The sequence below is a fragment of the Callithrix jacchus genome, chromosome 6 (assembly GCF_049354715.1).
Source record: "Callithrix jacchus isolate 240 chromosome 6, calJac240_pri, whole genome shotgun sequence".
Lineage (NCBI taxonomy): Eukaryota > Metazoa > Chordata > Mammalia > Primates > Cebidae > Callithrix > Callithrix jacchus.
Window position 1 is genome coordinate 19,368,413 of NC_133507.1, and position 27,152 is coordinate 19,395,564.

General features: G+C 49.0%; 2 protein-coding genes across 11 annotated transcripts; both read left to right on the forward strand.

Annotated features, from left to right (window-relative positions):
• The first annotated feature begins 141 nt into the window (after positions 1-141).
• TTLL13 (tubulin tyrosine ligase like 13) lies at positions 142-17,508 on the forward strand. 10 transcript variants are annotated; one of them, XM_054257249.2, is made up of 15 exons: positions 377-507; positions 1,248-1,515; positions 1,842-1,882; positions 4,167-4,285; positions 6,387-6,517; positions 6,769-6,925; positions 7,896-8,039; positions 8,728-8,813; positions 9,121-9,352; positions 9,820-10,004; positions 14,048-14,233; positions 14,527-14,704; positions 14,995-15,174; positions 16,750-16,993; positions 17,294-17,508. In XM_054257249.2, the coding sequence occupies exons 2-14, from the start codon at positions 1,259-1,261 to the stop codon at positions 16,771-16,773; spliced, it is 1,920 nt and encodes a 639-aa protein (XP_054113224.1). In that variant the 5' UTR covers positions 377-507; positions 1,248-1,258; the 3' UTR covers positions 16,774-16,993; positions 17,294-17,508. The 10 variants fall into 10 exon arrangements, with proteins under 10 accessions (XP_054113223.1, XP_078182923.1, XP_078182922.1 ...); XM_054257248.2 differs by lacking the exons at positions 16,750-16,993; positions 17,294-17,508 and having other exon boundaries at positions 142-507; positions 14,995-15,576; XM_078326798.1 differs by lacking the exons at positions 1,248-1,515; positions 16,750-16,993; positions 17,294-17,508 and adding an exon at positions 3,970-4,079 and having other exon boundaries at positions 369-507; positions 14,995-15,576.
• A 206-nt stretch (positions 17,509-17,714) lies between these two features.
• NGRN (neugrin, neurite outgrowth associated) lies at positions 17,715-25,341 on the forward strand. The gene is made up of 3 exons (XM_002749107.6): positions 17,715-17,906; positions 18,314-18,424; positions 24,410-25,341. Exons 1-3 carry the CDS (start codon positions 17,743-17,745, stop codon positions 25,008-25,010), a joined length of 876 nt encoding a protein of 291 aa, XP_002749153.1. The 5' UTR covers positions 17,715-17,742; the 3' UTR covers positions 25,011-25,341.
• Positions 25,342-27,152: the final 1,811 nt, after the last annotated feature.

Below are 27,152 nucleotides of genomic sequence, written 5' to 3' on the forward strand. Positions count from 1 at the left end.
CAGCTCAGCAGGAAGCCTGCAAGCCCCTTGATGCACTGGAGGAATCTGGCCTCGAGGCCGGCCAGCCCCAAAGGGTAAACGCTATTGGCCCCCTCCAAGTAGGTGCGTCTGCAGGAAGGCCCCGCCCCCAGAACGCTCTCCAGTGAGTGCGGCCCTAGTGTCTATGCCGCCCGCGGCGGTTGCGAAACCGCGGCGGGGTTAAGTAGCTGTTGCCCCTGCCGCCAAGGCAGCCTGGATCTTGGAGCTAGGAGTGAACCCCTGCGGGGGAGCGGGTTCCCCCTCGCGATCGTGGGGACAGCCAGTCCTGTGAAACGAGGAGGCGGTTCCGGACGCCCAGAAACGCCCAGGGAGAACTGGAGCCAGGAGAAGAGGGACATGAGCCCTCAGCTGAGTCCAGCTCCAGGCCGCTAGGGGAGGACCCAGCAGCCCCTCCGCTCTCCCCCGAACCACGAGTGGGCAGTCTCCGCCGTCACAGCCCAAGGGGTCTAAGCCATCGGTGCCTGGCCGGTGTGTACAAGTGCGGAAAATTGAGTCCTGGTCAGCCTAGGGGGCCTTTGGTCTTCATCTGTATTATATTTTATTTATTTGTTGAGACAGAGTCTCCCTCTGTCACCCAGGCTGGTGTGCAGTGGTGTGCTCTAGGCTCATTGCAACCTCCATCTCCCAGGTTCATGTGATTCTCCTGCCTCTGCCTCCCGAATAGAGTAGCTGGGACTACAGGCAGCATTACTACCACGCCCGGTTAATTTTTGTATTTTCAGTAGAGATGGGGTTTCACCATGTTGGTCAGCCTGGTCTCGAACTCCTGACTTCAAGTGATTCACCCTTCTCGGCCTCCCAACATGCTGAGATTATAGGCATGAACTACTGTGCCCCACCTTCAGCTGTATTTTAAAGCGATGGTGCCCCCAGCGCTCCCAGCCATCCTCCTTCCCAATCAGGAACAAAAGAGCTATGTTCATGGCCAGTACCAACTGTGTCCAGCTCCTGAAAGCACCCCTGTGCGTTGTATGACCCAGTGTGATCCTGGATGATTGGGGCTTATCATCAAGGAATCCACAACACTGGCATCTTCCACCCCCACGCACCTCACCTACCTGGATACATCGCATTCCACAGTGAGACTGTTGTGTCCTGAAGGGACAGCAACATTCCCTTGTAACAGCAGGAAGTTCATTCCACCGGTGGAATGACCTTCCAGGGCCTGAGGGAGGTCTGATATACACTTCATTCCCCACCCTCCTCAGAATCTGAGAGGATGGAGCCCAGTACCTGTAGGACCACCGAATCAGAGGAACACTATGTTGAGGAAAAGGAATGTGAGAAGTGTGTGAAAGAGGAAGCTACCATCCCCTCTACCTCTTCACAGCAGCCTCTCTTAAAAGCTGACTATAAGACCTTCAAAAATGGGGTTCCCTTACCCATTATAGCCACAAAAATTCCGAAGAAAGTCATAGCCCCAATTGACACAGGCAACTTAGAAGCTGGGAGGAGGACAAGAAGGCGGAAACGCAGGTAACCATTTCCTGGATCCCCTCCCTGCCCAGCTCCAGGGAGTCACCCACTGGCCTCCCTTCAGCATGTGGGGGAGCTGGGATCTAAGGTCTTCCCTTTAGCCTGTAAAAGAGGACAGGAAAGGCTGGAGCATCATTAATCCTTTGATACAACAAAAACAAAATTCAGAACCACTGAGGCTGACTCATTTTGGAATCCCAGCCTGTTGCTATCATCCTGGTCTTTACTTCAAGTGGCGTCTAGAGAAGAGTAACTGGGGTGTGAATTTGTTGCATGTCTGTCCTTCCTTCCCACCCTGCCTGATTTATGCTATTCCTGCATTCCAGATCCCTGACCATCAACCTGACCAACTGCAAGTATGAGAGCGGTAAGCACCCGGCCCATCGCTCACACTGGTGTCTAAGAGGGCACCTGCAGCTGCTGTTCTTCCTCTGGAACGGACCTCCAAGCAGGCTTCCAGCCCCTGGGGCCTGGCAGGCTTGCCTAGAACCTGCACTGAACTTCCTAGGTGTCCTCTGCCTCAGATGCTGGCAGCTGAGACATTGCTGTTCCAGGTAGTCTCAGTGTTAGGGAGGGTATCTCTACAGTTAGCAAACAAGAAAAGAAAATGTCCAAGCGCCACTGCCCTACCCTTCCCAGATTTTATTCATTTATTTTTGAGACAGAATGTTGCTTTGTCATCCAGGCTGGAGTGCAGTATTGTGACCATAGCTTACTGCAGCCTTGAACCCCTAAGCTCAAACCATCATCCTACCTCAGCCTCCCAGTAGCTGGGACTACAGGCCTGCACCACTATGCCCAGCTAATTCCTATTTTGTTTTCCTTGAGATGAAGTTTTACTCTTGTTGCCCAGGCTGGAGTGTAATGAGGTGGTCTCAGCTCACTGCAACCTTCACCTCCCAGGTTCAAGCGATTCTCCTGCCTCATCCTCCTTAGTAGCTGGGATTACAGGCAGGTGCCACCACATCCAGCTAATTCTATATTTTTAGTAGAGACAGTTTCTCCGTGTTGGCCAGGCTGGTCTTGAACTCCTGACCTCAGGTGATCCACCTGCCTCGGCCTCCCAAAGTGCTGGGATTACAGGCATGAGCTACCACGCCCAGCCTGCCCAGCTAATTCTAAGATTTTTTTTGTAGAGACAGTCTGGCTATGTTGCCTGACACTGGTCTTGAACTCCAGGGTTCCAGCGTTCCTCCCACTTTGGCCTCTCAATGCCCTTGGCTAACAGGCATGAGCCACCATGCCATCCCCTTTGGCAGATTAATTTACCAGAGATGAAACAAGGTTAAAACAGTTTTTTTTTTCTTTTCTTTTCTTTTTTTGTTTTTAATTCACATACATCTTCTCCATATTCTTTATTTTCAAACATATGTATGCAATCATTCACAATGGTCAGTAGTATTTCTTGATTATGATCAGTGCATTTCCGGATGCATTGATGAAGAAGAAACTGAGGAAGTAGTTTCTGTTGGTTAGCTGGAAGTGATTGAAATTGTCTTTCTGTTCGGTTCACTCACGTGCATACTGGTGCCTTAGTAGCGGAAGGCATTAATGATCTTCCAGAAGTGCTCCCGCTCAAGCCTCTCCTCCTCCTAGGTGCTGCGCGTGGCCGCGGCCGCCAAAACCGCCACGGCCAAGCCCCAACGCCCAGCACCGCCCCCTCCCCCGCTGCCCAAGGCTGGCGGCGGAGAGCGCCGCTGTCGCTGCATCGCCGCCGCAGCCCTCCGCCTGGCTCGCTTGCGTCTCGCTGTGACCGACTGCGTGGTGGCAGCAGCTTGGCCTTCTTTTTTTTTTTTTTTTAAGTTGGGGTTTCACCATGATGGCCAGGCTGGTCTTGAACTCCTGACCTCAGGTGATCCACCCACCACGGCCTCCCAAAGTGCTGGGATTACAGGTCTGAGCCACCACACCCAGCCAAAACAGTTTTTTCAAGGACAGTCTGAAGGGGCTTCAGCAATTAAGAAAAAAAAAAAATGGCCTGTCCTTCCCCTAATAGTCCATCTGTCATCTGTGTAAGGGGCCATCCCAAATGTGGAGTGTGAAGTGCCAGTGTGATCCCCTACCTATAGGCAGCTCTCCAAGCCATAAACAGCCCTAAGTGAGAAAGAAGACTGACAGGAGCAGCCGGGCACAGTGGCCCACGCCTGTCATCCTGGCGCTTTGGGAGGCCAAGGCGGGTGAATCTCCTGAGATCAGGATTTCAAGATCCAGCCTGGCCAACATGGTGAAACCCCATCTCTACTAAAGGTACAAAAATTAGCCAGTCGTGGTGGTGCCCCCTTGTAATCCCAGCTACTCAGGAGGCTGAGTCACGAGAATTGCTAGAACCCGGGAGGCAGAGGTTGCAGTGAGCTGAGACCACACCATTGCACTTTTGCCTGGGCAACAAGAGTGAGACTGTGTCTCAAAAACAAACCAAAAATGAAAGAACCAGGCTCTAGTTTTCTCTGCCAGATATTTTCGAAGGGCCCTGACAGCCCCCAAGAACTTGAAATTGCCATGTGGTCACCGAAGTCAGAGCTGAGGCGAGAACTACCTCCATCTTCAGCCTGCCCTCGGGTCAGGTGTGTGCCTTAGCTGATCCAGCTCCACAGCTCCAGGGCTTGCTGCTGCTGTACGTGCTGGCACCACTGATCTCCCTGTCTCTGCAGTGCGTCGGGCAGCCCACATGTGTGGCCTGAAGGAGGTGGGGGAGGAGGAAGAATGGACTGTGTACTGGACAGACTGCGCTGTCTCGCTGGACCAAGTCATGAAAATGAAGAGGTTTCAGGTACCAGTCTCCTGGCCTAAGAGCCTACAGGACTATCGTCCCAGAATGACTATTCCCATCTCCTTGCCCAGATACCCAAGACTGCTTCTCTTTGTGGCTGCCCCCCTGTGCAGACAGGAAAGACCCCCCCCCCAACCAGGGTCTTCTTTTGCCATGGAAAGATCTCTTAGGTCTCTGGAATTACCCAAAGGAAGTGTCTGGTGGGCACATCCTGTCCCATTATTTGCACTTTGCTTGATGGCATCTGTAGGTAACTGGCCCTCTCCTGGGTGGGGAAGCCTATCTTAGGGAGAATACTTCAGAGCTACCAGCGGGGCCAGGTGAATGATCCAGCCTTCTCAGCAACTTAGCTCAGCATTCCACATCCATTAGGAGACCTCGGGATCCAGGTTCAAGCAATTCTCCTGCCTCAGCCTCCTAAGTAGCTGGGATTACAGACACGTGCCAGCATACCCAGCTACTTTTGTATTTTTAGTAGAGACAGGGTTTCTCCATATTGGCCAGGCTGGTCTCAAACTCCTGACCTCAGGTGATCCACTCGCCTCAGCCTCCCAAACTGCTGGGATTACAGGTGTGAGCTACCATGCCCAGCCTGACCATACAAAAATTAGAAGGGAGTACAGGGTCTGTACAACAGACCCTGTGTTAAGTGCTTTCATATTATTACCGCATTAAATCCTCAAGAACAGCCCTGAGCAGCAAATATCCCTTGGTTAGGACATGGAGGGTCAGAAGTACTCAGTTCATACAGTGAGTGCAGCCAGTGATTGGGAAAGCCAGTAGTCTCAGTGTTAGGGAGGGTATCTAAGAAAGCACTTAGCAGACTGGGCGTGGTGGCTCAAGCCTGTAATCCCAGCATTTTGGAAGGCCAAGGCAGGTGGTTCACCTGAGATCGGGAGTTCAAGACCAGCCTGACCAACATGGAGAAACCCCATCTCTACTAAAAATACAAAATTATCCAGGCATGGTGGTGCATGCCTGTAATCCCAGCTACTCAGGATGTTGAGACAGGAGAATCGCTTGAACCTAGGAGGCAGAGGTTGCAGTGAGCCAAGATTGTGCCACTGCACTCCAGCCTGGGCAACAAGAACGAAACTCCATCTCAAAAAAAAAAAAGTGAGCACTTAACCTACTCTTTGTGACTGTCCCCCTGTGCAGATGGGAAAGACCACCCCCAGGGTATTCTTTTCCAGTGGAAGGATTCTCCTCTTTTGTCTCTGGATTACCTGAAGGAAATGTCTGGTGGGCACATCCTATCTCATTATGTGCTCTTTGCTTGGTGGCATCTCAGATGCTGCCTCCTATCCAACAGGACAGAGCAGCCAGGAGTTTCTGGCAGGCACCAGGGCGATGCCACACCCTCTCTGGGTGCCATGGCACCACGGTACCACATTCCTTGAGGCTGGTTCTTAGTTTCCTTTTCTCGTTTGTGTCTTTTGGGAAGTGCTTTGGTCTCATTGCCCGCTTTGTGGTATGGAGCAGCAGCTAATGGTTTAGAACTAGGCCTGGTGGGCTGAGGGATGTTGGAAGGTGGCTGGAAGGCCCACAGTCTTGGCTGGTACATCCCTCCTTGCTGCCCCTCATTTGCTGAGCTTGGTGTGGGCGTGTGTGTCGGGTACAGGCCACGGAGGGGTTGCTCACCTACCTTAGGGAATCTTCCTATTTTTGCCTTGGGGTCCTTTTTTTGGGGGGGGCGGGGGAGACGGAGTTTCGCTCTTGTTACCCAGACTGTAGTGCAATGGCACAATCTCGGCTCACCGCAACCTCCGCCTCCTGGGTTCAAGCAATTCTCCTGCCTCAGCCTCCCGAGTAGCTAGGACTATAGGCGCACACCACCATGCCCAGCTGATTTTTGTATTTTTAGTAGAGACGGGGTTTCACCTCGTTGACCAGGATGGTCTCCATCTCTTGACCTCGTGATCCACCTGCCTCGGCCTCCCAAAGTGCTGGGATTATAGGCATGAGCCACTGTGCCCAGCCTGGCCTTGGGGTTCTTGGTGCAGTGCTTACCTCCACTGTGCTTCTCCCTTCACCTTCCCAATCCTCCTCTAGGAACTTTCACTTACTCTGGGGCTAGTATAACTAACTGGCTGTGTTTCAGAAAATCAACCACTTCCCTGGCATGACAGAAATCTGTCGTAAAGATCTGCTGGCTCGGAACCTCAACCGCATGCACAAACTCTACCCCTCTGAGTACAACATCTTCCCCCGCACCTGGTGCCTCCCCGCAGAGTGAGTGGGCTGCTTCCCATACTGAGATACCACGGGGAGGAAAAGGGATACTCTCAGAGTTCCCTCCAGACTCTGGCCTTGTGACCTAGGAATGTTCAGAGGGATGGAAGTGGAAAAATGGCCAAAGAAAAGAGGGTCTGAGACTGAGTGCTCCACAAAGAGCATGTACTAGATAGCAGGAAGAGCTCCATGGGGCCCCGGGCCAGCCATGATGCACAGAAACCTTTTGACCAGGCCCTCTCTGCACACAGCTATGGGGACTTCCAGACCTACAGTCGTCAGCGAAAAGCCCGCACGTATATCTGCAAGCCAGGCAGTGGCTGTCAGGGACGTGGCATCTTCATCACCCAAAATCCCCGGGAGATCAAGCCAGGAGAGCATATGATCTGCCAGCAATACATCTCCAAGGTGAAGGATGCCTCAGGACCATCAGCCTCCCCCAACCCCCAGCACTGGGCTGCCTCATCTCTCCGGAAGCCAGAGAGGAAGCTGGTTTTAAGCTTCTACCCCTCCCACTAGACCCATTTTCCCGGAGGCAGTATCCAGCAATGGTTCAGAACCAGCCTGCCTGGGGTTGAATCTCAGTTTTCTACTTCCCAGATATGTGACCTGGGCAAGTTTCTTACCCTTTCTGTGCTTCTGTCTCCTCATTTATTTATTTATTTATTTACTTTTTTGAGATGGAGTCAATCTCGGCTCACTGCAACCTCAGCCTTCCAGGTTCAAGTGATTCTCCTGCGCCAGCCTCCTGAGTAGCTGGGATTGCAGGTGCCCCACCACCACACCCAGCTAATTTTTGTTTTTTTTTTTTTTTTTTTTTTTGAGACGGAGTTTCGTTCTTGTTGCCCAGGCTGGAGTGCAATGGCGCCATCTCGGCTCACTACAACCTCTGCCTCCTGGGTTCAGGCAATTCTCCTGCCTCAGCCTCCTGAGTAGCTGGGATTACAGGCACCCGCCACCATGCCCAGCTAATTTTTTGTATTTTTAGTAGAGATGGGGTATCACAATTTTGACCAGGATAGTCTCGATCTCTTGACCTTGTGATCCACCTGCCTCAGCCTCCCAAAGTGCTGGGATTACAGGTGTGAGCCACCATGCCCGGCCTAATTTTTGTATTTTTAGTAGGGATGTGGTTTCACCATCTTGGCCAGGCTGGTCTTAAACTCCTGACCTCGTGATCCACTAGCCTCAGCCTCCCAAAGTGCTGAGATTACAGGTGTGAGCCACTGCACCCGGTCTCTTATCATTTATTAGGTGGGAGTAATAACAGTTAATGTTTTACTTGGTTGTTTTGGAAATTCAACGAGCTGTGTATATGAAGCACATAGTAGGCACTCGAAAAGTGTTGTTATTCCCTCATGGATTTGCGTGCTCCCAGCCCTTCCTCATTGATGGCTTTAAGTTCGATATGCGAACCTACGTCCTGATCACATCCTGTGACCCTCTCCGGATCTTCGTGTATGAGGAAGGCCTGGCCCGTTTTGCCACCACACCCTATGTGAAGCCCAGCCATAACAACCTGGTAAGGGGGCCGGGAAGCACTCTTCCCTTCCACTGCCGTGAGTGCTGAGATTCTCTAGAGAAACACGGTAGAGCCGGGTGTGGCGGCGCGTGCCTGTAGTCCCAGCTACTCGGGAGGCTGAGGCTGGAGGATCGCCTGAGTCCAGGAGATCGGGGCTGCAGTGCGCTGTGCCAATCAGGTGTCCGCACTAAGTTGGGCATCAATATGGTGACCTCCCGGGAGTGGTTGCCTAAGGAGGGGTGAACCAGCCCAGATCGGGGACAGAGCAGGTCAAAACTCCCATGCTGATCAGTAGTGGGATCGTGCCTATGAATAGCCACTGCACTCCAGCCTGGGCAACATAGCAAGAGCCCATCTCTAAAAAAAAATATATATATATATATAGAGAGAGAAACACGGTAGAGAGGTTTGTGACTGTCACCGGTGAACAAGGAATGAAGCCAGAGAGAGCTGCGGCATCTGGCTGGGAGGCGAGCATTTGGTGGGTGGTGACTGAGAAAAGGTCAGCGCTCAGAGGAGTCCAGCTCGCCCTCTTGCCCACAATCTTCCAGAAGAGCTAACCCTATCTCTGGTGGAGAGAGACAGATGAGAGATCCTGGGGAGGAGTAGGGAGTAACAAGGCAATGAAGGGCTGGAGAGGATGGTCACATGCAGACAGTCTGAGACCACAAGGCCTCTCTCTCCACAGGACAATGTCTGCATGCACCTGACCAACTATGCTATCAACAAACACAATGAGAATTTTGTCCGGGATGGCACTGTGAGCAGTAAGAGGTAATCCCTCCTATTTTCTCCTGCTTCTCCGCCCCTTAGCCCCATAGTCCCAGTAGCCCATGAAACCAAGTTGGCTCTTGGGAGGCTAATTGCCCAGGGAAACTCAGCCTTTATAGACCCTGTCCTGCACCTGCACTTTGGAGCAGCACTAAATGCAGCCCCAACCCCACCCTGATACTAGTCCCAATTGCTAGCAGCCCTTCAGAGCCAGGGTGTGCATTTAGGGTTAGTTTGAGGGAGCCTCCTGCCTACAGGTTGGCCCCAGTGGCCTAGAAATTGGCCTTCCTCTGAGCACTGGGCCTCGCAGGAAGCTGTCAACACTCAACATCTGGCTGCAAGAGCACAGCTACAACCCTGGAGAGCTGTGGGGGGACATTGAGGACATCATCATCAAAACCATCATCTCGGCCCATCCTGTTCTTCGCCACAATTACCGAACCTGTTTTCCCCAGTATCTGAGTGGAGGTACATGTGCCTGTTTTGAGATCCTTGGTTTTGACATCTTGCTGGACCACAAGTTGAAGCCTTGGCTGCTAGAGGTGAGGATTATCTCTTAGGCTTTGCAAAACCAATGTCCAGAGGCCTCCTTGAATAGGACACCTGGGCAGGGGTATACTCAGGTGGTGAGACACAGAATGGGAGATGCAGAAGCCCTGGGGTGGGTGGGAATCTTCAGAAGCCATAAGATCTCTACCTTTTTGACCTGCTGAGTCAAATCTTGGTGGTTTCTGGCTTCTACCATAGGAATGCAGGTTTTGGATCCCCAGTGCCCTAATGTAAGCCTTTAGGGACACACTGTCCACAGAGGCAGGCAGGCCGATTTGCTCTCATGGGTCTGTGACTTGGAGGGATGGCTATGGCAGAGTTTTGTGGCCTTGAAAGCATCCAGCCCCTCTGGCTGAGCCCATGTGAGAGGAATATCTTAGACCCTCTAGTTATGCCTGCAGGCAGCCACCACTTGCTCAGGAAGTGGAGGAAAGGAGAGTATAATGACTCCTTCTGGCAGGTAAACCACTCTCCAAGCTTTACCACGGACTCACGCCTTGATCAAGAGGTAAAGGACGCACTTCTCAGCGATGCTATGACCCTTGTCAACCTCCGGGCCTGTGACAAAAGGAAGGTGATGGAGGAAGAGAAGCAGCGAGTCAAGGAGCGGCTTTTCCAGTGCCACCAACAGCCACGAGAATCTAGGTGTGCTAGGCGCCTGGCATGTGTTTAGTTCTTCATGATTACTTCCTGAGAGTAAAAGGCCTTCTTTAGAGGGAGAATGTGGCCTGGGCCTGACTGGCTATTAAAAACAATTTTTTGCATAGATAATACACTCATATTTGCATTAAAAAATCATAGGGCCAGGCTTGGTGGCTCATGCCTTGTAATCCCAGCACTTTGGGAGGCGGAGGTAAGAGGATTGTTTGAGCTCAGGAGTTCAAGGTCAGACTGGGCAATATGTGAGACCCTGTCTCTAAAAAACAAAAAAGAAAGAAAATAATAATAATTAAAAAATAAAAAATTAGCTGGGCATGGTGGCATGCTTGTATTCCCTGCTACTCAGTAGGCTGAGGTGGGAGGGTTATTTGAGCCCAGAACATAAAGGCTGCAGTAAGCCATGTTTGCATCACTGCACTCCAGCCTGGGCAAAAGAATGAGAGACCCTGTCTCAAAAAAAAAAAAAATCAAAACCGGAAGCAGTGGCTCAGGCCTGTAATCCCAGCAATTTGGGAGGCTGAGTCAGGTGGATCACTTGAGGTCAGGAGTTTGAGACCAGCCTGGCCAACATGGTGAAACCCCGTCTCTACTAAGAATACCAAAAAAAAAATCAGCCAGGCATGGTGGTGAGCACCTGTAGTCCCAGCTACTAAGGAGGCTGAGGCATGAGAGTCACTTTAACTCAGGAGGCGGAGGTTGCAGTGAGCCGAGATCATGCCACTGCACTCCAGCCTGGGTAACACAGCAAGACTGTCTCAAAACAAAAACAAACAAAATATCATATATCACAGATATGTTCAAAATGTTAAAAATGCAGAGGATAATCTTCTCCTTCCCTTCTCTAGCTATTCAGTTTTCCTCCCTGGAGCCAACAACATTCCCACTATCATGTGTAGAGGGTATGCATTTAATAGATATATGTATTTATACCAAATATTTTCCCCCCGCCCACGAGACAGGCATAACTTTCACACTGTCTGCACCCTGCTTTGCAGTGTATTTTAGAGCCATTCTCAAATTAGCACATAAGGAGCTTTCTGTGGTTTGATTCGCTGGTTTGTTTTTCTAACAAAGCTCCTTTAGAAACCATTTCCTGAGAAACTTTGTAATGAAGGAACACAGAAAACAGCTGTCATTCAGTAATAGAGAATTGTTTACATCTGTGTCGGTCACCCATTGTTGTTTTCTTTGTAAAATGAGTTACAAACATGGAGATTGGTTACTGATACTAAAACTGTAAATTGTTAATGATACATACAAATGAGTTTGAGTAGATGTCTGCTTATTACTGTGATCACAGTGCTCCTCCCCACTTGCATTCCAATAGTGGGGGCAGTGTGTGTTTGATTTCCCATGAGAGCTGCAGGGCCTGGCCCACCGTAAGGACTCAGATGTCTGCATGATGAATGGGAGTGAAGTAGGATTGTAAATACACTGGCTGTTCCCACAAGACTGGACTGTGTACCTGAGGGTCATAAAATGTGTCTTTTTTTATTTTTTGAGATGGAGTCTCACTCAGCTCACTGCAACCTCCGTCTCCCGGGTTCAAGTGATTCTCCTGCCTCAGTCTCCCAAGTAGCTGGGATTACAGGCATGCACCACCATACCCAGCTAATTGTTTTATTTTATTTTTGAGACAGAGTCTCACTCTGCTGCCCAGGCTGGAGTTGCAGTGGTGCGATCTCAGCTCAGTGCAACCTCCACCTCCTGGGTTCAAGCAATTCTTCTGCCTCAGCCTCCTGAGTAGCTGGGACTACAGGCACATGCCACCACGCCTGGCCAATTTTTGTATTTTTAGTAAAGATGGGATTTCACCATATTGGCCAAGCTTGTGATCCACCTGCCTCAGGCATCTCAAAGTGCTAGGATTACAAGCCACCGCTCCCAGCCAATTGTTGTATTTTTAGTAGAGACGGGGTTTCGCTATGTTTGCCAGGCTGGTCTCAAACTTCTGACCAGGTGATCCACCTGCCTTGGCCTCCCAAAGTGCTGGGATTATAGACATGAGCCACTAGGCCAGACCAAAATGTGTCTTTTAATAAGCAAAAATGCTTGAACAGTACTTTGACTAAATAAACAAAATACAATTGTACGCTAGAGTACTAGGCAGCCACTTAAAAATATTGTGGTGGCCAGGTGCAGTGGCTAACGCCTGTAATCCCAGCACTTTGGGAGGTGGATCACTTGAGGTCAGGAGTTTGAGACTAGCCTGGCCAACATGGCAAAACCCTGTCACTACAAAAAATACAAAAATTAGCCAGGTGTCATGGTGCACACCTGTGTTCCCAGCTACTCGGGAGGCTGAAGTGGGAAGATGGCTTGAACCTGGGAGGCCAAGGTTACAGTGAGCTAAGATAGCATTACTCCAGCCTGGGTGGCAGAGTGAGATCTTGTTTCAAAAAAAAAAAAATTAAATTAAAAAATAAAAATATTCTTGTATGATTTCATTTTTTTTTTTTTTGGTGGGGATCCCAGTCTTGGAAAAACTTAGAATCTTTTAACCTGTAACAAAAGCTAAATAACTTTAAAATATAGCAACAAAACAATTAACAAAGGGTGTGCTGGCTTGGAGACACCTATGATTTCATTTTTATTTAAAAAAAAAACAAGAAAGCAAGCAGCTGGGTGCAGTGGCTCATGCCTGTAATCCCAGCACTTTGGGAGGCTGAGGCAGGCAGATCACCTGAGGTCAGGAGTTCAAGACCAGGCTCCTGGGCGACAGAGCGGGACTGTCTGTCGCCCAACCTCCAGCCCGGGCAACAGAGCGGGACTCCATAAAAAAAAAAAATTAGCTGGGTGTGGTGGTGCACATCTGTAGTCCCAGCTACTACTCCGGAGGCTAAGGCAGGAGAACTGCTTGAACCCAGTAGGTGGAGGTTTCAGTGAGCTGAGATTGTGCCACTGCATTCCAGCCTGGGGACAGAGTGAGACAATGTCTCAAAAAAAAAAAGCAAGCAAGCACAAGCTAGTGAGTGGCAGAGCCAGGATTCAAAGTCAGGAGGTCCTCCTGTCCTAGATCCGTGCTCATAATCAACATGCTAATTGCATAATAAAATTATGGGAGGCTTTTTCTTCTTTCTGCTCTTCTAAATTTTCTGTAATGAACGTATATTTTTTGTTTTCTCTTTTTTTGAGACGAGTCTCACTCTGTCGTCCAGGCTGGACAGTGCCACGATCTTGGCTCACTGCAACCTCTACCTTCTGGGTTCAAGACAATTCTCCTGCCTCCGCCTCCCAGGTAGCTGGGACTACCGGCACATGCCACCACGCCCAGATAATTTTTTTTTTCTGAGACAGAGTTTCCCTCTTGTTGCCCAGGCTGGAGTACAATGGCATGACCTCGGCTCACTGCCACCTCTGCCTCCCAGGTTTAAGCAATTCTCCTGCCTCAGCCTCCCAAGTAGCTGGGTTTACAGGCATGCACTACCATACCTGACTCATTTTTATATTTTTAGTAGAGACAGGGTTTCATCATGTTGGCCAGGCTGGTTTCAAACTCCTGACCTCAAGTGATCCACCCACCTTGGTCTCCCAAAATGCTGGGATTACAAGCATGAGCTACCGTACTTGGCCTGATTTTCATCACTCCTCGTAATTTTCTTTACGAGTAGTGGAGAGGGATCTACTTATAAGCTAGCACTATGCTATAGTCTTTTAGGTTTCTGATTGTAAAAGTAACATGTTTTAATGTAAGCTTTTCATTTACATCAGGAGATAGGAGAATTACTTAAATCTGGGAGGCAGAGGTTACAGGGAGCCAAGATTGTGCCACTGCACTCCAGCCTGGGCAACAGAACAAGACTGTCTCAAAAAATAAAAGAAAATCAGATTTCTGGAAGTCAAACCTATTTTCATGGCTGCACGCATGTGGGGCTGGCCAAAGTTGGGTCTGGCAGTTTTCCCTACTTAGGCAGGGGCCCGCGAGGTCAAGAAGCCAGCAGGAGGGTCTCCAAAGCTCAGCCAGTCTTCCTTTCCTTACTGAACATCCTCATAGCCCTCCTCTGATTCACTGAGCTTGCTTTCCACAGGAAAGAAAAAACTGAGCCATCCCAAGGGGCAATGCTGGACCAGGAACAATATGAGGATTCCCACCTGGGAAAATACCGGCGCATCTACCCTGGGCCTAACACGGAGAAGTATGCCTGCTTCTTCAAGCACAATGGCTCCCTCTTCCAGGAGACTGCTGCTTCCAAGGCCAGAGAGGAGTGTGCCAGGTAGTATGACTGACATTCTCCTCTGCACACCTAGGTGGGGACAAGTCCTGCAGCAGCATTGCTCCTCAGCAGGGAAGCCAGACACTTGAAGAAGGAGGAATGGAGCTATAATCCTATCCGACTCTTAGTGGCTCTTTTCAGTTTAGGAGGTTTCCTGTCTTCCCCCTCATTGCTCTCCCATCAGTCCAAAGAACAGATTGTAATTTCCTACTCTTTCCCCATCTCCATTTTTCCTCACGCCTCTTCTCCCCAACACCACTTCCCTCGTGTCTGAAGCTGCTGTGTCTTGTCAGGCAGCAACTGGAGGAGATCCGCCTGAAGCAGGAACAGCAGGAGAACTCAGGCACTAAGAGGCAAAAAGCCAAGGACCAGAACCAGAGTGAATCCGCTGGGGAGAAGAGCCGGCCCAGGCCAGGGCTCCAGAGCCTTTCCACATGCTTGGTTTACAGGAACCATAATTGGGAGAAACAGGTGTGAGGGGTTTTGTGGCTCTTCTCTTTCTGCAGGAAAGTGGGGTGGGACAAGTAGAGAGGGGAATCTCTGCTGTCCTCTCCTCCCTTTGCATGAGAGAGAGGGGAGTTTTTAATCAGTAAATTGAATCTGGCCCTTTGGAAGAAGAGGTGAGGATGGACAGCAAAAGGAACTGTACTGGGTTGGGGGAGTGATAAGGGTAGAGCAGGCAGGAGGCCTGCAGCCATCCTGGGCAACGGTTCGGGACTCATCCTTGGAGATCCTGCATTTATCTCTCATGTACCTTGTAGCTGCTGCCGGGACAGCTGGACACCATGAGGCCTCAAGAGATTGTGGAAGAGGAAGAGCTGGAGCGGTTGAAGGCCCTGCTACAAAGGGAGGTGCTCATCCGAAGCCTGGGTATTGTAGAGCAGCTCACCCGCCTGCAGTACCCTGACCCCCAGGGCCAGAAAAAACTTCATGAGTGTCGGGTGAGGGTCCCCGTGAAGCCTCCCAGAGGAAAAGGGAACAAGGGCTGTTGTCCCAGCACATGGTTGTGGCCTCACCAAAGGAGGCTTCTGTGATGGTGTCTGTCAGTGGAACCTGGGAAAACAGAGTGCGCTGGCCGGCCCTTGGAAGAGGATCTGTTGATTCCTTTTGCGTCTATTCCCAAGCTCCTTTGTTTAAGGTGTGACATCCAGAAAAATGCAGCTCCAAACCTTCTCATTGACAAGAAACTTACTTTCTATATTCCTGTCCCAAAATAATCCCACACTCATGACTGACAAATATCAAGGCCACCACCCTCAGTGGCTTCTGTACTATTTTCTCCCTAGCACTGCCAGTGCCCTGGCTCTCATGGGAGATAAGTAAACAGTCTTGGGCCAACAAAACAGCTGCCGCTTTCACTATTCCCTGGGCTAGTGGCAAACCTGTTGGGTCTTCTGTTTTTGTTGAACCCCAAAGGAGTACCTGGTTAAACAGTGGCCATGGCCTAGAATAGATTTTTTTCAGTTACCTCCTTCTTCCAATGTTCCATCCAAACTCACATAAACATGTGGTAAGGGACTGCTCTTCTCCTCTAGCCTAGATTTCATTAGGACAGGCTGGGCAGTCAATAACTGAAGTCTGTGAGTCTGGTCCTATTGGTGCTCCTAAGAGGGGCTGTCACAGAGCGGGGCCCTTTTCATTTCCTGCATCCAGTTCTGCCCCATGAATCAATCCCTTAGGGCCACTGCTAAGCATGAATGCTGCAAACCCACATGTTCCCTGGTGCCATCTGCAGCCCAAGAACTTCAACTGGACAGGAGAGCCAGCAGCCATCAACCCCTGTTCATTGTCAACGAAGAAGGCTGGGAGGCACTATTTTTTCCAGTGCCAGAATCAAGCTCACTAGCCTAAGTATGCAAAACTAGCTTTCATCACTTGGACCTGTGTAAATGCCACTAGTAAACATAGAGCTTGGATGCTCCCAAAATATAATATGGCACTTTCACTAGGGCCAGAATGGGGAAGTTAGGGTATCCATTTATTTACTTCTTTATTTTTTGTTTTTTTGAGACAAGGTCTCTGTTGCCCAGGCTGGAGTACAATGGCTTGACCTCACCTCACTGCAACCTCGGCCCACGGGCTCAAGCAATTCTCCTGCCTTAGCCTCCTGAGTAGCTGGGACTACAGGCACATGCCACCATGCCTGGCTAACTTTTGTATTTTTTATTTTCGCCATGTAGCCCAGGCTGGTCTTAAACTCCTGAGCTCAGGTGATTTGCCCACCTCCGCCTCCCAAAGTGCTAGGATTACAGGTGTGAGTCACCGCAGCAGGCCTGTTTAATCCTTTCTGTACAGTAGACTGTGGTGATAGAAATGGCAAAAACAGAGTCCTGGCACTCAACAAAGGTAACAGGAACATGGACAAGTAGACATTCCAATGGCAATACAGTGTGATAAAGACAGTGGAGGGACGCATGGGATGCCCTTCTTCTGTGTCATTGGGTTACAGTTGGGAAAGAGGTGAGCAAATCTCTTCTGTGAGTACCAACTCAGGGACATCCATGTTTCCGCTGCAGAAGGCCAAGCCAGCAGAAGGTTAGAAGCCATAAACCGAGTCCTGGCAGGATCAGTGCCACCCACTTTAACCCCAAAGCAGGGCTATCTTCTGCAACCGGAAAGGGTGGCATCTGACTCCTGGGCTGAATGCACCTTGCCCTCCGTGGTAAACTCTGAACACATAGAAGCCAAGGTTCCCCTCTGCCCTGCGTCTGCACCGGTGCTGCAGCGTTCCAGAACACTCTTCAACATCAGTCAGTTCAGGTAAAAGCAGGAGGGAAGCCCAGCACTCTACCTCTCCTAGAGAACCTCCCGAGGTTTCCAGAGGGGCAAAGGGTATTCAATCTATGCTAAATGAAAGATTGCCACCAAGTTCCACTTTGAAAAGCCCTGCCCAGGAACCCCATTTGCACAAGGCAAAATACAAAGACACCAATACCCTAAGATTATTTGGAAATCGGGAAAGCCTAGAAGATGAAGAGGCGCCAAGGACAGCCACGTACTGATTTCTGCTCATCAAGCCTTAGCCTGGGTTTGTCGCTAGGTGACGGGTCTTAACCCTAGGTGCGGCCCGGGGCTGAAGGCCATCCTGGAGACAAAGAGCCCCTTTCTCTGAGGAGCCGAGTACCCAAGTCACCGGCTGTCGCCGTCAGAAGACCGCTGACCGGAAGCCCTGCCCGCGGCGGTGGCGGAGACAGGCAGGCCTGGGCAGCCGCTAGTGCGGAGAGACGGCGCTTGGAAACTGAATCCGTTTTTTAATTAAAGTTTGTGCCGTTTTCTAGGCGCGTCCTGTGCCTCATTTCCGAGCTCGCGTTTCAGGGAAGCCCCCTCCGCAGCTACAGCCACGAAGGCTGGGCCAAAGAGCGCCACAGGCCCAGATCTCCCCCAAACCAAGTGAGGCAGGAAATATTTGCTACCACTCAGCTTCCGGCCCGCCCCTTTCGCTTCCGGTTCTGCCTTTCTACTTCCGCTGCTGTCTCGTAGCGGACTACTGAAGACTAGTTAGCGTCGACATGGCGGTTACCCTGAGGGTCTTGCTGGGCGGCCGCATTCGCGCTGCCGTTGCTCGCTGTGGGTTTGCGACCGGGGGAGTGGCAGGCCCAGGCCCTATCGGCCGAGAGCCCGACCCCGATACCGACTGGGAGCCGGAGGAACGGGAGCTGCAGGAGGTGGAGAGGTACAGGCTTCTCCCCGGGCCCTCAGCTTGAAGCAGGGCCTCGCGCCCCGGCGCCCTAGGCTGCGCCCTCGGCGCTGGGCGTCCTGTGGCCGCTTGCGCAACGTCCCTTGTTCCTTCTTACCCGTTGTCAGGGGCGCAGCGTCAGGTGTTCAGCTCCCCTGGAACCCCTGGTCCCTTCACTAGTGACGTATTTCATCACCAATATAGAAAGTTCGGCATCTCGCGGGCAGTTACTGTGTTCTAGGTGTTAGCTTTTGGGTGTACAGAGCAGCTCTAAGCAGGCAACATGGCCCGGTTGCCCTTGCAATCCTAGAGAAGAGGGCTGGGCGCTCCTGATTTAGCCTGAGGCTCTTCAAACATCCATTCTGCTTCCACGCATGGCTTCCGCCCTTGATTCTTTCCCCCAGCACCCTGAAACGACAGAAAAAAGCAATCCGATTCCAGAAAATTCGAAGGCAAATGGAGGCGCCTGGTGCTCCGCCCAGAACCCTGACGTGGGAGGCCATTGAGCAGATCCGGTAAGACTCAGTGCACCTCCTATGTTTCTGCTGTGATGAGAAGTGAAGGATACAGGATCCCAGAACACGGGTTTGGCTTTTATATTTTTGTTTACTTTTTGTCATTGAAATTTATTATCAGAAAAGTAGAGTAATATAACGAACTTCCATAAACCTGTCATCATCTAGATTTAATAGTGTTTTGTTTTGCTTTTTAAAGAGACGGGGTTTCGCCATGGTCTCAAACTCCTAACCTCAAGTGATCTGCCCACCTGGGCCTCCCAGAGTGCTGGGTTGTGTCCAGCCTGGATTTAATAGTTTTTTTTTTTTTTGTTTTTTATTTTGGGTTTTTTTTTTTTGGTTAGGCAACTGGAAAGATTTAATAGTTCTTAACGTTATGCCATGGTTGGTTCATTTTTGCTGACATTTAAAAAAAATAGTAACGGAGACATCACAACATTTAAGCCCTGAATGGTAGATCATAACCTTCCCAAGGTCCAGGGATGCTGGTGTTTCCATAGTTAGGTGCATTTTTCTGAATAGAGGATCCATAATTTAGGGAAGCTTAAAAGGGATTTTAAGGTTTTTTTGTTCTGAGTAGGTAAAGCATTACATAATGGCTTACTGTCTTTTTTTTTTTTTTTTCTTTTTTTCTCTTTTTTGAGACAGTTTCGCTCTTGTTACCCAGGCTGGAGTGCAATGGCGCGATCTCGGCTCACTGCAACCTCCGCCTCCTGGGTTCAGGCAATTCTCCTGCCTCAGCCTCCTCAGTAGCTGGGATTACAGGCACGCGCCACCATGCCCAGCTAATTTTTGTACTTTTAGTAGAGACAGGGTTTCATCATGTTGACCAGGATGGTCTCGATCTCTTGACCTCGTGATCCACCCGCCTCGGCCTCCCAAAGTGCTGGGATTACAGGCGTGAGCCACCGTGCCTGGCCTTGGCTTACAGTCTTAACAGTATAACATGGTATACGCATTGAGAATTATTTGTCCCACCCACTGTCCTGTGGATATTTTTTCACCCCTACGGATCACTGCAACCTCTGTCTCCTGGGCTCAAGTTATCCTCCCACTTCAGCCTCCCAAATAGCTGGGTCTACAGGTGCATGCCACCATGCCTGGTTAATTTTATTTTTTGTAGAGACGGTCTCATCATGTTGCCCAGGCTTGTCTCCAATTCCCGGGCTCAAGCAGTCTTCCCATCTCGGCCTCCTAAAGTGTTGGGATTATAGGCATGAGCCATTGTGCATAGCTGTACTATTTTTTTAATGGTTTTTCTCTACCAAAAATAGCCAGGCTCCGTGCCCTGGGTGAGTCACTGCGCCTGGCCCTTAATTCTTTTTTATAGATGGCATTATCATAGTTTTTTGAGGCAGTATAAGATAGCGGTTTTTAATTTAATTTTTATTTAAACATTGGTTTCCTCCTTTCTATTTAACAGAGATGAGGATTTCACTATCATGACCAGGCTGATCTCAAACTTCTGGCCTTAAGTGATGTTCCCATCTCGGCCTCCCAAAGTGCTGGGATTAGAGGTGGGAACCACCACGCCTGGCCAGGATGCATTATTTAACATGTCTTTTGTTATGAGCGTTTAGTTGGGCTATTTCCATTTCTGTTGCTCACTAATAGTGCTCCAGTGAATAATTTTGTATATGTATCATTCTACGTACTTGTCAGGAATATTTTTAAATACATTCCCAGAAGTAAGGTTGCCAGGTCAAAAGACAGATGTATTTGCATTTTGATAAATATTGCTAAGTAGCCCTATGTAGGTTATGTATTATTTTTTATTTCCATCAGAATGACTCTGGAATTGAAATTTAAAAGGGGATTCTGTAGAGCTGGATAAGATTTTGTGAGCCTGTAGCACCTTCTGGATCCTCGGTCAGGTCTGTCTCCTTTTTTTTTTAAATTTGTTTTTGTTTGAGATAGTCTCACTCTGTCTTCCAGGCCAGCGTGCAGTGCTGAAATCTCAGTTCACTGCAGCCTCTACCTCCCAGGTTGAAGAGATTCTGGGACCTCAGCCTCTGCCTCCAGGGTTCAAGAGATTCTTGGGTCTCAGCCTCTTGAGTAGCTGGGATTTCAGATGTGCACCACCACACCTGGCTCATTTTTGTGTTTTTAGTAGAGATGGGGTTTCACCATGTTGACCAGGCTGGTCTCGAACTCCTGACCTCACATTTTCCACCTGCCTCAGCCTCTCAAAGTGCTGGGATTACAGACATGAGCCACCGGCGCCCACCCTGTATCCCCTGTCTTCAACAATAGCTTTTTCACTCCTTTCACCTTCCTACTTATCTCCCTTTTTTGTGGTCAATAAATGTCTTTCAAAAAAAAAAAAAAAACAGTCCCTTAAGTAAGAACTTTCAGCTTCCTGGTCTTCCTCTTTGCTTGCTACTCTCAAATTTATACTCTACGCTCATCTCGAGGAAATGGTAGCCCTTCACTTGTCTGGGACCAAACCACTGTATGCTTTAGGTCATATTTCTCCCTGCTTACTCAGGGACCTTTGTCCTCAACCTGAAGCTCCTCTCATTCTTTTGTTCCCAGCTGGTTTTCAGGTTGCCTACCCTTTGTATCACTGCAGTAAAACTGCTCTCCTTAAATCCTCAGTGACTCCCTCAGTGCTAGGTTCAAATGACTCTTTGTAGTCTTTAGCCTCCTTAATAATTCAGCAGCATTTGCCCTTGTAAAAACTGCCTTTTAGTCTGGGCGCGGTGGCTCAAGCCTGTAATCCCAGCACTGGGAGGCCGAGGCGGGTGGATCACGAGGTCAAGAGATCGAGACCATCCAGGTCAACATGGTGAAACCCTGTCTCTACTAAAAATACAAAAAAAATTAGCTGGGCACGGTGGCACGTGTCTGTAATCCCAGCTTCTCAGGACGCTGAGGCAGGAGAATTGCCTGAACCCAGGAGGCGGAGGTTGCAGTGAGCCAAGATCGCGCCATTGCACTCCAGCCTGGGTAACAAGAGCGGAACTCCATCTCAAAAAAAAAAAAACCTGCCTTTTAAATGAAAAAAAAAAAAAATGTAAATGCCATGTTGCCCAACCTGATCTCCAACTACCAAGCTCAAGCCATCTGCCTGCCTCAGCCTCCCAAAGTGTTGGGATTACAGGCATGAGCTACTGTGCCCACCTGAAACTGCTTTTTTTCCTTTCTTTCCCTCCCCTCCTCTCCCTCTCATCTCCCTCTCATCTTGTCTCGCCTCACACTGTTACCCAGGCTGGAGTGCAGTGGGGCAATCTCTGCTCACTGCCACCTCCACCTCCTGGGTTCAAGCGATTCCCCTGCTCCAGCCTCCTTAGTAGTTGGGATTACAGGTGTGTGCCACTACACATGGCTAATTTTTGTATTTTTTCTTTCTCAGTAGAGACCGGGTTTCACTACGTTGGTCAGACTGGTCTCAAACTCCTGACCTCATGATCCGCCTGCCTCAGCCTCCCAAAGGGCTTGGATTAAAGGCATGAGCCACCACACCTGGCCTATTTTCTTTATTTTATTTTATTTTATTTTATTCGACCCTCAGTCTTGCTCTGTCACCCAGGCTGGAGTACAGTGGCACAATCTCGGCTCACTGCAACCTCTGCCTCCTGGGTTTAAGTGATTCTCATGCCTCAGCCTCCCAAGTAGATGGGATTACAGGTGCATGCCACCACACCCAGCTAATTTTTCATTTTTTTATTTTTAGTAGAGGTGAGGTTTCACATGTTGGCCAGGCTGGTCTTGAACTCCTGACCTCAAGTATCTGCCCACCTTTGCCTCCCAAAGTACTGGGATTACAGGAGTGAGCCACCATGCCCGGCCTTTTTTTTTTTTTTTTTTTTTTTTTTTTTAAATTTTTTATTGCATTTTAGGTTTTGGGGTACATGAGCAGAACATGCAAGACAGTTGCGTAGGTACACACATGGCAGTGTGTTTTGCTTCCTTTCTCCCCTTCACCCACATTTGGCATTTCTCCCCAGGTATCCCTCCCCACCTCCCCCTCCCACTGGCCCTCCCCTTTTCCCCCCAATAGACCCCAGTGTTTAGTACTCCCCTCCCTGTGTCCATGTGTTCTCATTTTTCATCACCCGCCTGTGAGTGAGAATATGCGGTGTTTCATTTTCTGTTCTTGTGTCAGTTTGCTGAGGATGATGTTCTCCAGCCTTTCTTTTTTATTTTTATTTTTTAATATTACTTTAAGATCTGGGGTACATGTTTAGAACGTGCAGGTTTGTTACATAGGTATACATATGCCTTGGTGAACTGCTTTTTTAACATTCTCTTCTCCCTTGACTCCAGGGTACCATTCCCTTCTGTTTTTTTATTTTTATTTTTTCTGTTTCTAGGGCTGCTTTTTTCAGTTTCCTTCCTGGGCTCCTCTTCTACCTCCTGTATCTTAACTACTGTTATTTCTTAGAGTTGTGTCCTTGTCATTTTAGCTCACTCTGCATATTTTCCTGCCTGATGCTAGCCACTCATTTACCCCTGCTGTTGGCTTATGACTTCCAAATCTGTCATCTCCAGTTCATTTTTCTTTCTGAACTCTAAACGCATATATTCAACTGTGTACCAGATAGCTCTGTTTTGGAAATCAGTTTCCTCAAACTCAGTATGTACAAAATAGAATTCATCGTTGTTCCCTGAAAACTTCATTCTGTTCCTGTTTTTTTTTTATAACCTACTAATTACCCAGGCTAAAATCCTGAATCTTGGCCTTGATGCTTCCTCCCCCAATATTTGTCCCTTAGTACCAAGGTGTACTATTTGACTTTCCTAAAATATTTCTCAGCTTACTTTCCTCCTATGTTCCATTGCCACTGTCTCACTTGAGATTGCCTGGTTGACTGTAACAGCCTCTTGACTAATCTTTCTGCCTAAACTTTTATCAGTGAAAACCTACCACTAGGTTGAATTCCTTTTTTTCTTTTTTAAATAGAGATGGGATCTCACTACATTTCCCAGGCTGGTCTCTTAACTCCTGGGCTCAAGCAGTCCTCCTGCCCCAGCCTCTCCAAGTGCTGGGAGTGAGCCACTGTGGCAGGCTGAAGGTTGAACTTCAAAATGAAAATTCATCCATGGCATTCCACTGCTTAAAATTTTTCCTTGGCTTGCTGTTGCCTTGGGATAAACTCCAGACCCCTAAGTGTGATCTGCCTCTTACCCTTGCTGTCAGTTAAGCAAGGTGATATGCTGCTTTGCGTTTCACAAGCCGTTCTCTCACCAATATCTTTGGATCTCTCCTCTCCTCCCTTTGCCAGCTTATTACTCCTTTCATCCTTACAGACCAATTCTTACTTGGACATCGTGAAACAGTTCCTGGGCCTGGCTGAAGTGTTCTTATTCCCCATATCTGGGTCTCCCTCCGGAGTGCTGTTTTTGCACCCTGTGCTATAACCTTTACCATAATATCATCCATTGTGTCTGTCCCCACTCCTGAACTGTGTAAAGGGCAGGTCAGTCCTCTGGCATCCCCAGCGTCTGATGTGGGTATTAGATGTCAGTGAGAGGAGCTGAGTTGATGTGAAATGAAGTGACCAACCGTGGTCAGGTGTTGCTCTTGACACACAGGAACAGAACACAGCCATCCAGCTAGCACAAGATAGGGACTACATTTGTGGCTTTTCAAGACCTCTTTTTTTGTTTTTTTTGAGACAGAGTCTTACTCTGTTGCCTAGGCTGGAATGCGGTGGCGCAATCTCAGCTCACTGCAGCCTCCACCTCCCAGGTGATTCTTTTGCCTCAGCCTCCAAATAGCTGGGATTACAGGTGTGAGCCATTATGCCCAGCTAATTTTTGTATTTTTAGTAGAGATGGGCTTTCACCTTGTTGGCCAGTCTGGTCTCGAACTCCTGGCCTCAAGTGATCTGCCTGTCTCGGCCTCTCAAAGTGCTGGGATCACAGGCATGAGCCACCACGCAGGGCCTCAAGCCCTCTTCTTTATCATAGATATTGTGAGTTAGACGTTCTGTTAGGAGACTTCTTCACAACTTGCAAACCTGCTCCTTCTTCCCATAGGTATTTACATAAGGAATCTGCAGAGTCCTGGTCAGTTCCCAAGTTGGCTGAAGGCTTTGATGTCAGCACTGATGTGATCCGAAGAGTTTTAAAAAGCCGGTTTGTACCGACACTGAAGCAGAAACTGAAGCAGGATCAAAAAGTCCTTAAGAAAGCTGGTCTTACCCACTCACTCCAGCAGCTCCAGGACTCTGGAAATACCTCGAAGCTGCTCCCTGCAGGACACTCTGCATCAGGCTCTTTGCTTACACCAGGGCATAAAGCCTCATCCAAAGACCCAGATCACAGCACAGCTTTGAAAGTGATAGAGTCAAACACTCATAGGACAGCAACACCAAGGAGATGGAAGGGCAGGAATAAAGGAATCTGGAACCTGGAAGAGAACTTTGTGCCTGTTACTGCACTCCTAGGTCATCAGAAAGAGCTGCAGAAGTACTCCAGTGATTCCGAGAGCACCAGAAGAGCTGGCTGTGGTGTCTTGCCAAGTGATCAGAAGCTGGCGGAGTTGAAGGCAGAGGAGCCAGGTAACTTCAACAGCAAAGTAGTGCAGAGGGGGCGAGAGTTTTTCGACAGCAACGGGAACTTCCTGTACAGAATTTGAGGTGAGGCTTGGCTTGTGGCGATGTGTCATGAAGCATAGCGAGGCAAGTATTAATATATATGGAGCAGACTGGATTTCTGTGTCTGGATAAGCCAGCTTGGAATAGGAAGAAGTGATGAGCCTGGACTGTGGGAGAAAAGAGCTGCGTGGATAGAGGGAAGCTTCCTGTAGTAGTTCTTCCAGTTAGACTGCTGTAGATCTTCAGTACTCAGTCTTCTTGCTTGGGCTCTCTGTATGTTGAAAACCAGCCCGTGTGCATGTGTTATTAACATTTCTGTGATACTTGCAATATATGTTGAGAGGAAGTAAAAAGTTTTACCTTCTGACCTCATTTCCTTCTTGATCAGTGAACACTATCAGTTTTGGGACAACTTGGTCACTTGGTTTTCCTTATGAGCGAAGTAAAGTAAAATGTAACAGTCTGCTTTCTTGGTGCTCTCTGGGGTGAGATAGTTTACCTGTGAACCTTGAAGAATGAGGGAAGGACAAAGGCAGAATGGAAGGATCCCTGGTCTATACACTGGGAGAGAGATGGAACCAGAGGAATTTCCCAGCAAAGGGCTTGGTCCAGAGCATCCTGCTTAGTGATGGATTCCAATAGCCGAAACCTGGACACCTTTCTCTTAGTTGCTGGGGTTCTGGCAGAGATTGGGAAATCAGGGGTTGGCAGAAAATACAAAGCAGGCAAAGGCTTTAGGGCCCTCATCATAATCTCCAGCCACATTTTAAAGTTTTTATTAAGAGCTGGCCATGGAGGAATGTGCCTACAGTCCCAGTTACTTGGGAGGCTGAGGTGGGAAGATCGCTTGAACCTGGGAGGTTGAGGCTGCAGTGAGCTATGATTGCACCACTGCACTCCAACCTGGGTGGCAGAGTGAGACACCCATTTCTAAATAAAATCAGTCAGTCTTAAATTATGTCTCATTTTACCGTTACTTAACCAAATTTCTACAATGGTGCCATGAGGTATGCAATCACAGATTAATAAGGGTCCCTTTTACAAATAAGGAAGCAGACTCTAAGATGGCTGGTAATAAGTGGTAGTGCTTGGACTTAACTTGGGTCTCTTCATTAATCCAGGGCTTCTGGAATTCCAGGAATAGGGCACCGTCTGCCATAATTTCTGTTAATTTACTGATTGTTTTAGAAATACATCTATTGTGGCTGGGCGCGGTGGTTCAAACCTGTAATCCCAGCACTTTGGGAGGCCAAGGCGGGTGGATCACGAGATCAAGAGATCGAGACCATCCTGGTCAACATTGTGAAACCCCATCTCTACTAAAAATACAAAAAATTAGCTGGACATGGTGGTGCGTCCCTGTAATCCCAGCTACTCAGGAGGCTGAGGCAGAATTGCCTGAACCCAGGAGGCAGAGGTTGCGGTGAGCCAAGATAGAGCCATTGCACTCCAGCCTAGGTAACAAGAGCAAAACTCCATCTCAAAAAAAAAAAAAGAAATACATCTATTGTAACCAGAAATTCTGTGACAACTTAGTCAATTGGTTTTCCTTATAAGCAAAACAAAGTAAAATGTAGCAGTCTTTCTTGGTGTTCTCTGGTGGGATGGTTAACCTGTGAACCTTGGAGAACCGTGCCCTGCTTTCACAGTTAATGGCTACTTAAAATTTAAATATATGTAGGACATTAATGAAAACACCTACATTCCAGGCTGGGCGTGGTGGCTCACGCTTGTAATCCAAGCACTTTGGAGGCCAAGGCAGGCAGATCACCTGAGGTCGGAAGTTCAAGACCAGCCTGACCAACATGGTGAAACCCCATCTTTAAAAAAAAAAAATTAGGGCTGGGCACGGTGGCTCACGCCTATGATCCCAGCACCTTGAGAGGCCAAGGCGGGTGGATCATGAGGTCAAGCGATCGAGACCATCCTGGTCAACAAGGTGAAACCCCGTCTCTACTAAAAATACAAAAATTAGCTGGGCATTTTTGTGCGTGCCTGTAGTCCCAGCTACTCGGGTGGCTGAGGCAGGAGAATTGCTTGAACCCAGAAGGTGGAGGTTGCGGTGAGCCGAGATCCTGCCATTGCACTCCAGTCCGGGTAACAACAGTGAAACTCTGTCTCAAAAAAAAAAAAAAGAAAACACCTACATTCTAACTCAGTCATTGCCACTCTGGAATTTTACT

Bases quoted from the DNA above. Each gene is read 5' to 3' on its own strand.
- TTLL13 (XM_054257248.2), top strand. From the start codon at position 1,259: ATGGAGCCCAGTACCTGTAGGACCACCGAATCAGAGGAACACTATGTT. The intron at 10,005-14,047 runs GTGTGCTAGGCG...TGCTTTCCACAG, and splicing joins CAACAGCCACGAGAATCTAG to GAAAGAAAAAACTGAGCCAT. The intron at 14,234-14,526 runs GTAGTATGACTG...GTGTCTTGTCAG, and splicing joins GCCAGAGAGGAGTGTGCCAG to GCAGCAACTGGAGGAGATCC.
- NGRN (XM_002749107.6), top strand. From the start codon at position 17,743: ATGGCGGTTACCCTGAGGGTCTTGCTGGGCGGCCGCATTCGCGCTGCC. The intron at 17,907-18,313 runs GTACAGGCTTCT...TCTTTCCCCCAG, and splicing joins GAGCTGCAGGAGGTGGAGAG to CACCCTGAAACGACAGAAAA. The intron at 18,425-24,409 runs GTAAGACTCAGT...TTCTTCCCATAG, and splicing joins GAGGCCATTGAGCAGATCCG to GTATTTACATAAGGAATCTG.